Genomic DNA, 15,710 nt, shown 5'->3' with positions numbered 1-15,710 from the left:
GGTCTTTCTATGTGGGAGGACAGGAAAAAGGAGGGCAAGAGATAGGCCAGCTGAAGGCTTTCGCCTGGTGCCTCTGAAATCCAGTAGGTGCCGACTTTCTCCTACACAGCTGGGTCCTTCCGTCCCCAGACACCTTACAAACACCTCCACACAGCAACTTATTGTCATTATTGCTGTGATTCTGGCAATCCCAAGGAACCTCTACTTAAGACTCCCACCCTCCCAGGTTCTGCCATCCCAGGTCTGCGTCTTCCCCTTTGGATTCCTGCCTTTGATTCTATTGCTAGAACAAGGACCATGTACACACTGCTTGCCACCTTAACAAGCATGTCTGTGTGTTACCTCAGATCCCAGTCCTGCCACTTTTACCTATTGGACTTAACTCCTCTGGGCACAGCTTCCTCATCTGCAGAATGGGCTGTTGGGAACACTGAGACCAGTGTTACATAACAAGTCCCATGTAAATGTTGCTATTTTTATTTGATTCTTTAAAACTCTCTTGAAGTAGGTCAGAACTTCTGTCTGCATTGTAAAGATGTTCAGAGAAGTTAAACGACTTGTCTAAGACTACACACTGAACGATTCACAAAGCCAGGACTTTTCCACGGGCTTTTTCTATTACTTCACTTTGCCTCTTGAGAGCACCCCTACTGACTCCCTAGTCTAGGTTATGCCCAACAGGGGTGGGAGCTCAGACAGTAGGACATGCCCTGTCCCTCTGGCCCTGGAGTTAACAACAGCTTTTGTATCACAGTTGCAATTATCCTAACCTCAGGGGACCACAAGCTGTCACTCTATTTTGTCCCCTGAACATAAAACTCACCTTTGCCAGTTCCACTTAGAATGCATCAGTACAAAGTCCCACCCCCTGCCTCCCAACTCCACTGGGCCCCTGGGAAGGGGGCTGGGCCTGGTTGGCTGTTCCTTGCCCTGTTCCTGCGTTCTCATGCCTCACCAGCACTCCTCTTCCTCCACAGAAGCCTCCTTCTCAGACCTTGTTCTTGGCCCGCCACCCTCTCCCACGGCTGATGGTCCCTTCAAGGCTAACTCTTAAGGAAACACCATCACCTTCCTTTCTAAGTTGGGAGCTTGAGAGAGCCCAGCCTAATGCCAGGATGAAGGACAGATAACTTAAAGCACAGAAACCCCAGACTTGTTCTCTTCCATCTGACATGATCAAGGGCCTGCGAGACTACAGGGGCAGCAATGCGGCTGCATGCCTGAAGAGGCCTTGCTCTCACAGCCTGCGAAAGACGCTGCTGCAGCTCCCACCCAAATGATGGGGGCTCAGGGGTGGGTACACCTGGCCCTCCTTGCTCCTGCTCCAGGTCCAGCAGCCACACTGGACCTCAGCCAGGGAACTCTGAAGACAGCAGAGCAACCACTGGGCAAAATGGATGCCCACTCCCACCTCATTCCTCTTCCTGAGAACTGCTCCGCAAGCAGACTTACCTCCTGGTTTTCCTTTGGTTCATGTTTACAGAACTGGCTGTCTGGGATCCCAGCAGGCTCTGCCTGGGGGCCTGGGCCTACCGACAGGCTCCGTGTACCTCAGGCTGGGGTGGGAGCAGAAGCCCTTCCTCTTGGCCCCATGTCCCCCAGCCTTCTCTTCCACCACCAGGGAGGAGATGGGCACCAGAACCAGCACAGGTCACTGATGGGACCTGGACCAAGAAACCACATGACCCACTGTCCACAATACTGCCTCCCCACCCCCTGGGCTCTGATAGCCCGTGCCCACCTGAGTGGAGAAGGCCAGGCTCAGCTGAGAAGCTCTCTTGTGGGGCGCTCACAGAACCTCAGACGGGGATGGGGAGTCTCTCCCAGCCTGCAGAAGGGGATGGGGGGGAGATCCACAGCTCCCACCCAGTCCCTGGTTAACAGAAGGGTTTGGGGAGAGGGGGCAGACTAGGAGAAAGGAGACTTGAGCACACTGCTTTGGAAATCATTGTTTTAAACACAAACTGTGAAGAAGAGAAAAAGTCACTTCTCCCTGCATGGGGAGCATCCAGAGTAAGCCCACCTCCTCCCCAGCTCCCTGCCCCTTCACCCCCAGAGAAGGCTCAATGACCAAGGTGACCAGTGCCCGAGCCCCACCACCAACTCACTGTCCCCTGCGCTTGCCCTTCCACAGGTCCTGGCCCTCTCACTAGGGTGGCGCCCTCTGGTGGTCATTGCGCTCGTGATCTTGAAAGTTGGAAGCACAATGTTCCTCCCAGGGGAAGAAAAAGGGAAGGGTCCTACTGAGGTGTTAATTTTTTAACTGCTAACAGCCCGCACTGTATTTAAACTCACAAGATAGGTCTGAAGTCCATTTCGGAGCCCACTCTTAGGTGGGTAGAACTCAGCCCGGAAGACTGACTCCTATTTTGAAATTTCATTTCCCACAGTATTCATGGAGCCACCTGATGGGGATCAGACCCTGAGACCCCTGCCCCTTGCAGATTTTCCCTGACCTCTCACACTTCCCACGGCTGCTTTGGAATAGAGCCTTTGGGATCAAACAGCACGGAGAGAGGGAGGAAAGGGGCGCAGGCAGCCACTGAGCCTCCAGCACAGCAGAACCTGCCCTGAATGCCCAGGCAGCTTGGCTGGCCTTAGGCAGCCTTCTTAGCCAAAAACCCAGGGCTTGCTTTCAGGAAACTGATAATGAACAACAAAATGGAACTTTTTTTTTTTAAGACTTTTTTTTCAGATGCTAGTTCATTTGTTTCTCCCTAGTATCATCTTTTAGCTGCATGTGTATTTATTTATAATTATAACCCTGGTGGTCTGCAACCTTCACCTGTGTTGGGAATGAGTTGGGTGTAAATCAGAAGAACTGGGCCCATGACTACAATTTGTTTTCCAAACCCAGTCTGTCTCCTGCTCCTCACCACAGGCCCTACCCTAGAGAAGGGGTGCTGGGGGGAGGAGCCCCAAGAATACAGCCTGGGTGGAGGGGCCCACACACTTGCATCTCTGGTCTCTTCTAACTTAACTATTTAATTTGTTTCAAAATTAAATGTCAAATGCAGTTTTTAACAGTCCTAATCCTCTTCAGCCCTGTCTTATTTTAGTCTCATTTATTAACCATTCAGCAAATATTTATCAGGTGCCTACTATGAACCAGATAAGATTCTAGGAGCTAGCATTAAGGCAACTCTATATGTGTTAGAGTAGAACTGCATTCTATAGGGTTTCCAATGGCTATAATCTGCCAGAAGTATATCACCAGGCCTCTCTTCTGTGATGCCACTGGGTGGATCTGAACCACCAACCTTTAGGTTAGTAGCAGAGCACAAACCATCTGCGCCACCTAGGCACCAGGAGCTAGCACACAGTTGTGAAAATGCAAAGTATTTGCCTTCATGGAGTTTACGCTCCAAAGAGAAGACAGACAATAAAGAAATTTATAGTATTTCAAATGTGACCTGTTTTCGTTCTAAGAAGAAGCAGAGTAGGAGAGAGTGTAGGGCTTGGATAGGGGTTGATACTCCCTATAGGGCAGTGAGAAAGGCCTTCCTGATGAGGTGACATTTGAGCAGAGTGACAGCCAGACATGAAGCTATGTGGCCTGGCGTGTTCTGGGAAGAGAGTGCTCCCCAAAGGGAAGAGGGCTTGGTGTGTTTAAAGATCAGAACAAAGGCCAATGTGGCTGCAACTGAGTGGGCAGTAAGGGGAGATCTGGTGGGAGGTGAGGTGAGATGGGGTTGGGGGGCGGGGGCAGGCGGTGTTGCCCTGGGAACCAGTGTCATCATTTGGGTTTTTACTAAAAACAGGGAGCCACTGGAGGGTTTGGAGCAGAGGAGTGACATGATCTATCTGACCTTTTAAAAGAGCCAGTCTGCTTCCTGTGCTGACAGTAATGGAGGGCAGGTGGGCAGGGATGGTAGTAGTCCAGACATGAGGTGGTGGGCTGGGCCAGGCGGGGCACCAGGCAGAGAGAAGGGCTGGGTTCTGGGTGCATCTAAAGGTAGAGGCAGAAGGATGTGCTGGTGGATCAGACGTGAGATACGAAAGAATGGAGTCAAAAGTAGTCTGAGAAACAGGAAGAAGAGAATTGCCATTTCCCAGTGTGGGCAGCATGCAGGAGGGATAACACAGGAAATCAGGCGTTTCATTGACGATCAGACGTCTGAAATAGAGGGGTGAGCAGGCAGCTGCAGTGAGCTGGATACAAACGCTGGGGAGCACCAGGGTCAAGGCAGCTTGTGGGCCTGGAGATGGCTTTCAGTGTGTGAGGACCCAGGCCAGGGACACATTGGGGTTAGGAAGTAGGATCATCCAAAAACCGAGATGAGGTCACAGAGTGGGGAAGCTCTGGTGCTCTGGAGTACAATCTCTGCTGCAGGGTGCTTTGACAGAGATGCCGCAGGGGGTTGGCAGATGGGAGGACAGGAGTAATAAGTTGGGGCAGGAAGACCTGGCTTTACAAAAGTACCAATGCATCCCTGCTCAGATTTTCATAAAAGAACAATTCAAGGGAATCCTTCACTGTGCAGTGAAAGGACCTGTTGAAAGATTCCTTTATATACCAGCTCCCTGTCACGTTCCCCAACAGAAGCTAATTTACCTAAACCCTTGTAGCAGTACTCTTCGTGGAAAACGAGGCACAGCTGCACTGCCCCCAGCCCTGGTCAGGCCCCAGTAACCCTGGTCTCACCGAAATTTTGGCTGTGTGCTTTCACTTCCAAGGCAGCTCAGGAAGAGTTGGTGAGTTTGGGCAAAATTGGAAAGTTTGCCCCACCTTGCTCCCAGGCATCGTCCAAGACCTTCACTTTGATAGTGAGCCACATTTCTCCACCCATGTGGGACATCTGGGCCAGCTGTGTGACTGGTTGTCCTTGACTCCACTCAGTGCTTGACCCTGGAGGCTACATGCCACATACATTTCCCCAGAGGGGACTCCTTTCTTCAGCAAAACAAGGGTGCCAGATCTTTTATTGAGCTGCTGTGGACACAGGCTTGGGCTGTCTACTATTGGACTTTGACTATCACTGAAGATCATCTATTTCTGGCGATAGAAGTCAGTGTAGTTTGTACAGAAAAACTCACTGTTGGAGCTAACTCAGCTCTTGACTGTCCGAAAGGTTCCTATCACCCTCCCCACAGCACCTAGAGTAAACCTGTATCTGACCTCTCCTCTCCAGGGTCACCTCCAATCCATAGTAGCACTGCAAGGGGAGGTGAGGTCAGGAGGGCATGGTACAACAGGAGCATGACTCAGCCACTAATGGGGTAGTCAGTTTCTGAATACATGAGCACCAGCTGGGCCAAATGTCTGCCTGACCCAACTGCCTTCTCCTCTGGCTAACAGCAGCACAGACGAGATCAAAGACATCTCACCAAAGAAGGCTTGGCTAATTCTATCACTTTATTGCAATTCAGAACAACGAACCTACACCAGCCCACTGCACTAGATCCCCAGAACGAGCACCTCAAACTTGGAATATGGAGATGATTGTGGAGAAGGCTGTCTCTTCCTCCCAAGCTGTTTGGTTACAGGAGGCAGAAGAGGAGACAGAAGCTGGGAGACAGGCCTGAGTGGGCCTTCGGGCCATGGCTACCCCAACATTCCCAGGGAGGCCCCCTGCCCAGTGCCAGCTGAGTATCCTTGGGGGGGGGGTCAGATATGAGGGGTCATTCCTGTTAGGATCTGTATTTCCTCCTCAGTTTATTCTCCTGTATTCTCATTGAGCAAAGCTAGAAAGATTGATCAGGAAAAGAAGTGGCTAGGTATTTCTGTCTCTCTGAGGCCCTGGTTTGTCCTGTCAGAGCAGAGTGGGAACAAGGAGAAAAGGTGTGTACCTCTCAAAGAGCGTGTCCAGAACCCCGGGGAAGATGAAGGGGGTTATGAAGAAGAAACAAAGCAAGCATGAATGTGACGTTCTCCCCTCCCCCACCCTCTAACAAATGGCCTCAGGCCCACTATCTCAGGACAGAAAAGGGGCTACAAGAGGTGTGGCCAAGCCCAGTTGAGAAGACTCCATCAAAAGAACATATTTGTGTCAGCTGTGACTTCCTGTGCCAGGGGCTTATCCCAACTCATCTCCATGTCCTTCTGTGCAGGCCCAGGCGTTCACCACACGTGATCTCATTGAAGTCCCCATTACTCTGTCTTCACCCAGAAGATGAGGAGTCAGGACAGCACTCCCACAAACCCCTAGGTGTGAAAGGTCCCCCTCGCCTCACCCCTCTTCTTCAGTCCTTCAAGGTGCAGGGTCTGGAGTGGACGCAGCTGATTAAGGAGGAGCCACTCAGCTCCGAGGGTGCTACTTGAGGATGCTATCCTGCATGGGAGGGTGTGAAGGAGCAGCCCTCCACCCTCTAGTCAGCAGAGGATGGCTGGGGCCGCTCAGTTAATGTACTGGTTCCTGCCTAGGTGGGGTGTTTCCGTGGACTGTATCACTGGGCCTGCCATCTTCTCCTCGAACACAATGACCTGGGAAAGAGAGTGTGGCTGGGGTATGATGGCAGCTGAGCTCAGTCCTGACAAAGCCAGGCGAAAGAAGCACCAGGGCAGTGGCTTGAGGGTGCGTTAGGCTGCAGGGGTTGAAGAGAAGGGCTGAGGAGCCGGGCTGGAAGGGACAGGGACCGAGAGTTCATCTGCACTGAGGAAGATGGAAGAAGAGCTGGAGATTCTGCCTGCTCACCTGCGCTAACCAGCCTTTAGGGCCAGCAACTAAAGGGCCTAGAGACACATTCTGATACATGAGAGGGCAGCATGAGAAGGGGCCATTCGCAGCAGACTAAGCTTCTGACTAGGGTTTTCCCCACAAACACCAATCCAGAAGAAGCCGAGGCCTCACTTTTAGAAACACATCCCTGTGCCCAGCATAGCTGCGGCCTCCTTTCCTGGTTTGAGAGCCAAAAGGAGAGGATGCAGCCTCAATACATCCCAGGGCCACAGAGTCACTTGTGCCACTAGGCCTGCCAACCTTCAGACTTCTCCCTTGTGTCTATGGGAAAGCAGGTCTGGGGGTCAGGGCAAAGGAAAGGAGGCTGGACATGTTCTCACCTGATTGATACCTGGGTCCAACCAGGCACCTGGGAGGTAGAGGGTCTCCTGGGGTCCAATGTTCCAGTATCGTCCAAGGTTTAGGCCATTGACAAATACAACCCCCTTTTCCCAGCCCTTCAGGAAGAGTAGGGTAGAGAAGGCATTAGTCAACTACAAAGGCCACCAGATATGTCACACAGGAAGGCAGAGACACAGTCACCTGCCATACGTCTCTCTTTTTCCTGCACACTGAGGGGAGTGCCGCTTTGACAACCATGAGGGGTAACGGTGGGGTTCTACTTCCTGTTCCCATCAGCCCCAAGCCACTGAGGCATGGTGCCCAAGCTGAGACTAGAAGTAGGAACTTGGAGCCCGAGAAGCAGCCCCACCAGGTGCTCTGCATTGAGCTCCCTCCACGCTGGGAGGCCCCGGTTTACAGAGAGGGCAATGTAAAGGCAAGGAGGCTTCTAGCAGATACTACTGAGGGTGCCAAGCACAGGGGGCTTTTGTGGGGGAGATGGGAGAGCCTGGGCAGGGAAGGATGGCTTACAAACCTCCAGCTTCAGAAAGGTGTCAGAAGGGGACGGACCAACTGACAAGCCACCCAAGAAGAAAGCAGGGAATGTAGGTACTTCTGGGAGAGTGTTCCATTTGTTGATGGTGAACCTAAAGGGGGAAGGGGGCACACAAGGGAAGAAGGCACTATCTCAGTCTGGCTCCAGGTCTGTACCTAATTCCAAGGCCCTCAAGTCCCCGATCCTGTAGCCAGGGCACAGGAATGGCAGCAGGTGGTATAATGGAAAGTACCCCATCTGAAAACACTGCTGCTGCCCCTCATCTTGGGAAAGTCACCTTGCTCTCTGGTCTGTTCACACATCTGGAGAAGGGGGCGAGGCTACCGTGTCTCTAAAGGCCTTGCTGGTCCTTCATGCATCTCCCCTATGACCTCACACCCTGGCCCAGGCAGGTACTCACCTCTGAAAGAAGCTCTTTTTCATATCCAGGCTGTAGATTCTGAATTTTTTCAGGGGAGAACCATCTAGATAGAGGTCTCCAATTAAGCCTGTGGTAAGGAGACAAGGGGGCATGAAGAAGGCCAAAGGTGGGGGTAGGGAAGGTGCTAACCAGCTATGGCCAGGGCCATGTGGGGGAAGTTTCTGGGAAGTTTGAGATTTCTCCTAGAGCATATACTGCCTAAGAAGCTCTTCACTTGGCATCAAACCTTCCTTAGAAATTCCAGAGGGCTGAAAATGATTAATACCAGTATTTGCCAGGCTTAGGGTTTACAGTGGGAGAGGGAGGCAAGAGAGGGCAGTGACAAAGCCTAGAACTCTTCAAGGAGCTTGTCTGGATAGTGAGAGCAGTCTTCTGGCCTCTGTGAAGGAAGCTTCCTTTTTTGAGCTGAGAATTCCAACGCAGAGTAGAATAAGGCCAAAAGGGTAGAAGACCAAGAGATTACAGGGATTCTGGCCTAGCTTCGAGGGTCAGTTCAGGCAGTATCCTGGACTAAACAGACCTAAAAACTTAGCCAGAAATCGTCTACGTGACCTAGGATCAAAGAAACTTTAAAAAAGCATTTAAATTGAGAGCAGATGGCAATGTCACCTGGGTATCAACTCTGAGGAAGTGAGCACACTTGAGTGCAGTTAATTAGTGCCTTGGGAAATGATCAGGTAGGTCAGCACCAGAGAAGCTCCCATGATCATCTTGATCAAGGTGATCTTCTTGACCATGGAGGTGCTGAGATGCCAGAGCAGAAATTTGGGTTCTTGGGGCCTGACAATACTCTTAAATAGTAGGACCCAGTGTGGCAGGGGGCATACCATTTTTGGAAAGGAGGTCTGTGACCATGATCCAGAGGAGCAGAATTCCAGTGAGGGTCCAGGGCACACCTTGACCAGGGCCCTAGGGCAGCATAGACTTGGAACAAGGGTCATGCTGGGAGTCCCTTCCAAGTCCCATGAGAACAAAGGACATGAAACTGGGCCTGAAGAGGTAGCCCCCGAGAGACAAGGCTGAGGCTCAAGAGAGCAACACTGGGGGATTATTTAGGGAAAAGGTGAGCTGAGCCAAGCAGTGCAGGCAGCCACTGTGAGGCCTCCGGAAAGGCCTGCAACCCAGGAAGCTGACCACTGGGCTGCTTTGCTTCTGTGGCAGATGGCCAGAGGTTCTCTGTCTAAAAGACTCTTCTGGGACATTGCTGGAATTTTGAAAAAAGATATACAAGACTCCTCCATTAGAAAGGCAAAACCCTGAGGTAACTGGGAGGTCCTCAGTCTTTCTTGCCACAGTGAGACTTTGTCGGAGTGTGCTTTTTCTAACTTCTCTGAAATCATCCATATTTTGATAGACATAAAAAGAAGGGAAAGCTAAATTAAAGGATAGAAGATTTGGAAGGCCTGGAAAAAGTACATGAATGGTGGGGTATTCCCAAAGAGGCGTGCCATCTAAAGAGCCTTTTGTTTACTATAGGTCTGGCCTCTTCCTCTCCCCCACAGATGGGATCATCTATGGCTTCCCCAGACAGATCTAGAGGAGAAATTCAGTATAGTGGCCCAAGGACGCAGGGTCCCATGCCCTTCTCTTGAGTTCCTGGGAATCCCCTTCCTTGCCACTCACCCTGCTCCCCAAGCAAAGAGCCCCTGCTTAAGCTGACTGCAGCTCAAGGAGAGCCTGTGAGAGTGGCTCAGTGTCCCTGTGTGTCCACCATGAGCAGCTCAAGGAGAGCCCGAGAGAGTGGCTCAGTGTCCCTGTGTGTCCACCATGAGCACAAGGGTTAATGCACAGTGAGGGACAGTGGCCAAAGCCCAGCTGAACTCCTCCGGGCCTGCAAAGCTGACTTCAAGAACAGGTCGACCCAGCCGTACCTCACTGCAATGGACCTGCAGGGGCCCACCTCACTCCACCAAGCCTGCAGAGGCCCACCTCACTCCACCAAGCCTGCAGGGGCCCACCTCACTGCAACGGACCTGCAGGGGCCCACCTCACTCCAGCAAGCCTGCAGGGGCCCACCTCACTCCAGCAAGCCTGCAGGGGCCCACCTCACTCCGCCAAGCCTGCAGGGGCCCACCTCACTCCGCCAAGCCTGCAGGGGCCCACCTCACTGCAGTGGGCCTCCATGGCCTGCTGGTATGCTGTTTTAGAGAAAAGATAGCCACACATATGCTGTGTACTAGTACTGGCAGCTCTTCTCCCGACACGTGGTATAACCCACCTTTGCGCTGGTCATTGATATTTTCCCCGTAGTTGACACGCCCACGATTCTCCACCAAGATCCTCAGCACAGTGTAACCCTGCCAGGAACATAGTGGCCCATGATGACTGCCTGACTACCCAGCCAAAGGTCACAGCTACATCTGTGGCTTCTTTTTATGGAATCCCAGTTCTCCCCTAGGCTCTGAGGATAGGCATGAAAGAGTCCAGTTGAGCTGAAAGCAACACTCTGGCCCTCTCTCCACTCTGCAGTCTGTGGTTAAAGAGCCTCCTGTCTTCTAGGTCTTCCTCTGTGACTCCCACCAAACTTCTCCATGACTTCACCTCACTTCACTGGGCCTCCTCACCCAGTGGAAAGCAGCTGGTGTAGCCATTACCCAGCTCCCTAGGAAAACAAACCTGGACCAAGGGAATATCAATCTTTTTGTTGTTATAGTCCAAGTATCCTATGGATACTGTATTCACAAACACCTGCCAAAAAGACAGAAAGCATCCACAGGTCAGTAGGAAGGGGGAGATGGGAAGAGGGATCTTTGTTAAACACAGGGAAAGATCAACACTGGGTGTGCATGCACTGAGGAGCGTTTGGCCAGGCACAGAGCGTACATGATTCAACTGCAAGGGCTGCATGGCTGACTGGAATGGGCAGCTGTGGCATACTGGTACAGCAGGTCATGTGAGCTCCCTGGTCAGTTACTGAGGGCAAAGTCAGGGCATATATTAGGGTTGATCACTAAAGGAGGTCACAGGAACTAAGCAAAGACATTCCTACCTGTCCCCGGTCACGCACAAGACCACTGAGGACACCAGATGAGGCGATGGTGGTCTCATACAAAGTGTACCCAAAGGATTGTCCATTCCCATCATTTATCGGCAGGTTCTCCATATTTAGTGGATTCTCAGACTTGACTGGCTATGCATAAAAGAGACAGGGCCAGGCTGAGGAGAAGGAAGCAGGCAGCCTCACCTGGAGCCCTCCTGGGGAGTGTGGGGAGTGGAAAGAGCCTCACCTTGGGGGTAGGGTAGCTAACATTTGTTCCATTCTATCCTGACTTTTCACTACACAAATCTAGGGACTTCACGTGTGAAGCCAGTCCATCTGAATGGCTCCAGAATTCTCATTTTGACTTCTCATTACACTAAACCCACAGATCTGCAGAGTCAGGAGGATAAGGGACATGTAACACTAAACGGTGGAATGAAGCTTGCGAGTGCATGCACTTGAACTTTTAAATCACAGTCATTTGTGCACACAGCCCCTCTAAGTTGGCTACAGGAGGTGCCCCCTTCACAAATGGAGGCATGAAACCCAGGGGAGCAGCCCACTCTGCCTCCCCACCCTCCTAATCTGTCCCCGGCAAGGACAGCTCCAGCATCATACTGGGGGCGGAGGGGATGGTTGCCATGGTACCCATATTTTTTTCAAGTTCTTTTCTTCCTTCTCACTTCATACCCTAGCACCAGTGTGTCCTCTACCATGAGCCGTAAAGCCGGAGAACAGACACAAAGCTACTGAGAACCGGATTTCCTACTCCCCAAGAGCACCTCTCTAGCAGGTGTCTTGCTCCAGTCTAACTTCCCTTTCCCTGCTCACTCACCTTTTGACTGCCCCTTGCCCCTGCCAAGCAGTGCTTACCTCCCCCATGTACTTCAGGGCATCCCACAGGGAAAGGTAGAAGGCTGGCATCAGTGGCTCATATGCAGTCTTGGGAAGAAGGTCAGGTGGTGGGGGGAGAGAGGCACCTGAAACACAAATAGACCACAGGGCCATCCCAAAAGGACCCGAAACAGTCACTGCCTCCTCCAGCCTCCCCAACCCTCAGCTCCAATCCATGGGCTCCAACTGCTCTTTACCTAAGAGCCAAGAGGGAAAAGACCCCTTCTCAGAACACGCCTAGGAAGGCAATGCTGGGGGGTAGGAGTGGGGAAGGGCTTTCTTAGATCCCTATAAAATACAAAGGCAAAGCCAGCAGGACACAAGCCACATCAAAGATTTTTAGCCTCTCAAGCTTCCTTGTCCTCCTCTAGGTCCCTCCTGCGCACAGACCCACTGGGGTTGCAGTGAGACAGGAAGGAAGTAACTGTTTTAGAGTCTCACAGCTAAAGCAAGGCCTGGAACTGGAGCTGGCCCTTTGCTGGGTACCTGAGAAGGAGCCAAAGAATTCTCGAAGCTTGAAGTACTTGGCTGTGTAATCCCCAGCCTCTGTCAGAACTGCGTCATAGTCTGCAAGACACCAGGGACCCCCCACTGGTTACTCATGCCCCCAAGACAGCTCCTACAGCACCAAGAAGAGAAAGAGGGGCTGCGGTAGTGCGGTGGGTCTTTCTCAGCGATTCTGGAGAAAAGGACTTTACCAGGAGCTGTTTAGTCAGGGCACTGTAAATAAGTATTTCTGCCAGTCATCACAATATGACTCTAAATTTCCAGCCACGGGTAGTTAAAAACAAGGTACTTTTCCTACCTTTGGATACTCTCAAGACTCTCAATCTGTAGGGCCAAGGTCACTCCATCTCAGGGGCCCAAGTCAGGAGTCTGACCTCACCTATAGACTTCCCGCCTTCACGATCTAGCGGTCCTTCTTCTAGCTGATTTCCTAAGAGGCCTCTCAGTGGAGCTGGCTCACAGACGCACCAGTGGGTGTGGGGGTCCTTCTGCACTGGACGTCTAGAAGTGGCCATCCAGATAAATCTCCACCTCCTCAGGTGCTTTATCAGCAAATAAAAGGCCAGAAGGCATCCCTGAAAGACTCCCCATAACAAGCTCCAGACACTCAAATGTTGGGGTGGCCGGGGAGGAGTACTTGCCATAGCTGGTGACGTCAGACTTGTATTCATTAAAATGCATGGCTCCGTTGATGAAGCCAAAGTTGGTTCCTCCGTGAAACATGTAGAGGTTGATGGAAGAGCCAGCATCAATGATGGCAGACACAGTTTTTAAAACCTCTGCAGGGGGAGAGGTAAGGGGTGTGCAGGAGTCAAGGTTCCAGACAAGTCAGAGTCCATGCAGGACCCTCATCCTTCCCCACCCCTCCCCAAACTCAGCTGCGTCATTCTGTCCTTCAGCGTCCACGAAAGCCCCAACCACAGATTAGCAGGGAGAAAGAGAAGAGGCCCCAGAACCATGATCCCCAGGGCCAGGGCCTTCCAGTTTTTCCTGAAATCACAGTCAACTCCCCACTAACTGTGCTGTGGAAGACCTGCAGCCCAAGCTGGCCTCCCACCACCCAGGGGGCTTCCCGTTGTGGCCGTCACCTAGGAAAACACAGAAGAAAACTCATAATTGACAAGTGTAATTCTGACACCTCCCCAATCCTGCCTTAATTAGAAAATGACTAATGACACAAAGCTATGAGAAAGAGAAACACAAATGACTCATAAATACGTATTTTTTAAAAACCTCACTGATCAAAGAAATGCAAACTAAACAATAACCTATCACATTGGAAAATATTAAAAATAATTTTAAATCTCAATGTTAATCAATCTGTGGGAAATGGGTACTTTCATTCAGTACTGGTGGGTAAAAACTGATACAATCTTTCTGAAGGGCAGTATAGTAAATATATGTAAAAACTGCAGCCGATCTAGCAGTTCTATTTCCAGGGACTAATCGTAGATAAGTGATATGACAGGTATACAAAACCAGGTGTTCAGATGTGCACGCTGAAGTGGTGTTTAAGTTAACAAGAAAACACTGGAAGCAACCTAAGTGTTCCATCGAGAGGAGGTGGAGTAAATAAATTATAGCACCGTCATCAGTGCCAGGGTTCTTTGCAGCCTTTAACACAATGAAGTAAATCTATACTTAAGGGTTCAGAAAGTTATCATAATGTGTCATTAATTGGCACAAGCAGGCCCCAAACAGTCAAGTGTGCAAACAATCTCCGTTTCCATTTGCGCGTGAACACAGGGCTAGAGACAGGGATATACAGAAAGCTGCCTCGAGGATACACATCAAACTTTCTCGGGCTTTTCACTTCTTTATACTTTCTCTGTATGTTATGATTGTGTGCAGTAGACATGCATTATGTTTCTCATTACAAAAACACACTAAAGCAATTTAAAAGTTCTACTTTTAACTCACTTCGAATGGCAATACAGATGACTGGAAGGTCAAGAGCTGACTATTACACACAAATAACCAAGGAGCCTTGCACGCTACACCCAATTTCCACCAGGTAGCAGGTTATCTGAAACGTACTCTTCTTAAGTCAACATGCATTCTGGATGCAGGTGCAACAGGGCACTTACCAGAAGAATCCAGGATGTTGTGAGGGCCGCCCCAGGAGTCAAACCAGCCTGTCCAGTACTCCATCACCATCTTGGGCTGAATTCCCTGTACACAAGATGCCAAGTTACACAGACAGATAGGCCCCTTCCTGGAGCGGTCTCAGGACTCTGTCCCCCAGCTCTTCCCTGGACACACACCCCTGCCACAGGGGCACCGAAAGCAGAGCAGAGATGAGGGCCACGTGTATCTGCAGCTGCTGGCCCCTAGTATGGCTTCCTCCCCTGCGTGTGTCAGGTAGAGGAGGCATCTAGCTTGATACAGGAGGCTTTGATGATTTAGTGTGGCTTTAGTGTTGTACATGGTGCTAGCAAGAAAGCACTGGCCCAGGACACTCTGCTAACCCAGAACTGACACCATTCCCGAAGCCCATTTTTTAGACAAAGATTAGACAGGCCTATAAAACAAAAAATTAATACATGTGAGGAACGTGCTTCTTGATTCAATCAAATATACGAGGCTAAATGGGTATCTCCTGTCCAAAGGCAGGACAATAAGGCAGGAAGGACAGGAACTGAATGAATGGACATAGGGAACTACGGGTAGGAAAGGGGAGCATGCTGTCACATTGTGGGGATTACAGTCAATGTCACAAAACAATGTGTGTATAAACTTTTGAATCAGACATTAACCTGAGCTGTAAACTTTCACCTAAAGCACAGTAAGAAAAAAAAAGAAAGCTTTGGTATTTGCCCAATTAAGTTTTCATTAGAATTCACTGCTTGCTCTGTACATCTTTTTCCCACTTAGATTTGCTTTCTGAATCAAGCCAAGAAAGGAGAAAGGCGTATCCAGGATCAGTCATTATCTGCGAGGCACGCTGTGGACACGCACCCCTCAGGTGCTGCTCTCCCTCAGCTGGAAGAGCCAGAGGGCTGCAGAGAGAGTGGGCCCTCTGCAGTCTGCTCTGGTCTAAGGAAAAGCTGGGTATAACTGGGCAGAGAGCAGGGCGTTACAGCTCAGCTACTCCAAGTGCAAGTTCTCCAGCCGGAGTATCTGGATTTATAGCTGGGCAAAAAATTTTCAGTATTCTTTTGGAATTCTGACCTTGGAACACAATTTTACTGAGGATGCATAAATCATTTCCAAGACCATGTCCTACTCTGGATGTTTGCAAGAAGCACCAAAGTACCTGGTGGAAGGTGGAAGGACTGATATGCTGGTATCTCAGGTTCTATGCTAGACATCCTTACTCATTCCTTTTGTGACTGTGTATCAAGTACCTGC

General features: G+C 50.7%; 2 protein-coding genes across 8 annotated transcripts in view; one reads left to right on the top strand and one right to left on the bottom strand.

Annotated features, from left to right (window-relative positions):
* Positions 1-3,375, top strand: part of B3GAT1 (beta-1,3-glucuronyltransferase 1) — a 33,718-nt gene extending 30,343 nt beyond the window's left edge. For all 3 annotated transcript variants that reach the window (XM_049857288.1, XM_049857287.1, XM_049857289.1), the window contains exon 7: positions 978-3,375. The gene's annotated coding sequence lies outside the window, so the exon portion shown is untranslated. The remainder of the gene's footprint in view (positions 1-977) is intronic.
* A 1,524-nt stretch (positions 3,376-4,899) lies between these two features.
* LOC126060764 (beta-galactosidase-1-like protein 2) overlaps positions 4,900-15,710 on the bottom strand; it is a 45,662-nt gene continuing 34,851 nt past the window's right edge. For 4 of the 5 annotated variants that reach the window (XM_049857030.1, XM_049857032.1, XM_049857033.1 and 1 more), the window contains 11 exons: positions 14,447-14,531; positions 13,001-13,138; positions 12,339-12,419; positions 11,832-11,938; positions 10,968-11,108; positions 10,595-10,666; positions 10,197-10,275; positions 7,958-8,045; positions 7,537-7,648; positions 7,001-7,117; positions 4,900-6,424 (listed from right to left, as the gene is read on the bottom strand). In XM_049857030.1, the coding sequence (XP_049712987.1) occupies positions 6,338-6,424; positions 7,001-7,117; positions 7,537-7,648; positions 7,958-8,045; positions 10,197-10,275; positions 10,595-10,666; positions 10,968-11,108; positions 11,832-11,938; positions 12,339-12,419; positions 13,001-13,138; positions 14,447-14,531 (1,107 nt within the window). In that variant the 3' untranslated portion in view covers positions 4,900-6,337. The remainder of the gene's footprint in view (positions 6,425-7,000; positions 7,118-7,536; positions 7,649-7,957; positions 8,046-10,196; positions 10,276-10,594; positions 10,667-10,967; positions 11,109-11,831; positions 11,939-12,338; positions 12,420-13,000; positions 13,139-14,446; positions 14,532-15,710) is intronic. The other variant, XM_049857031.1, reaches the window with a different exon arrangement.

Source organism: Elephas maximus, chromosome 17, assembly GCF_024166365.1.
Source record: "Elephas maximus indicus isolate mEleMax1 chromosome 17, mEleMax1 primary haplotype, whole genome shotgun sequence".
In the NCBI taxonomy this organism is placed as follows: domain Eukaryota; kingdom Metazoa; phylum Chordata; class Mammalia; order Proboscidea; family Elephantidae; genus Elephas; species Elephas maximus.
The sequence above is the reverse complement of the archived record's forward strand: the minus strand, read 5'-3'. Positions and strand labels throughout refer to the sequence as shown.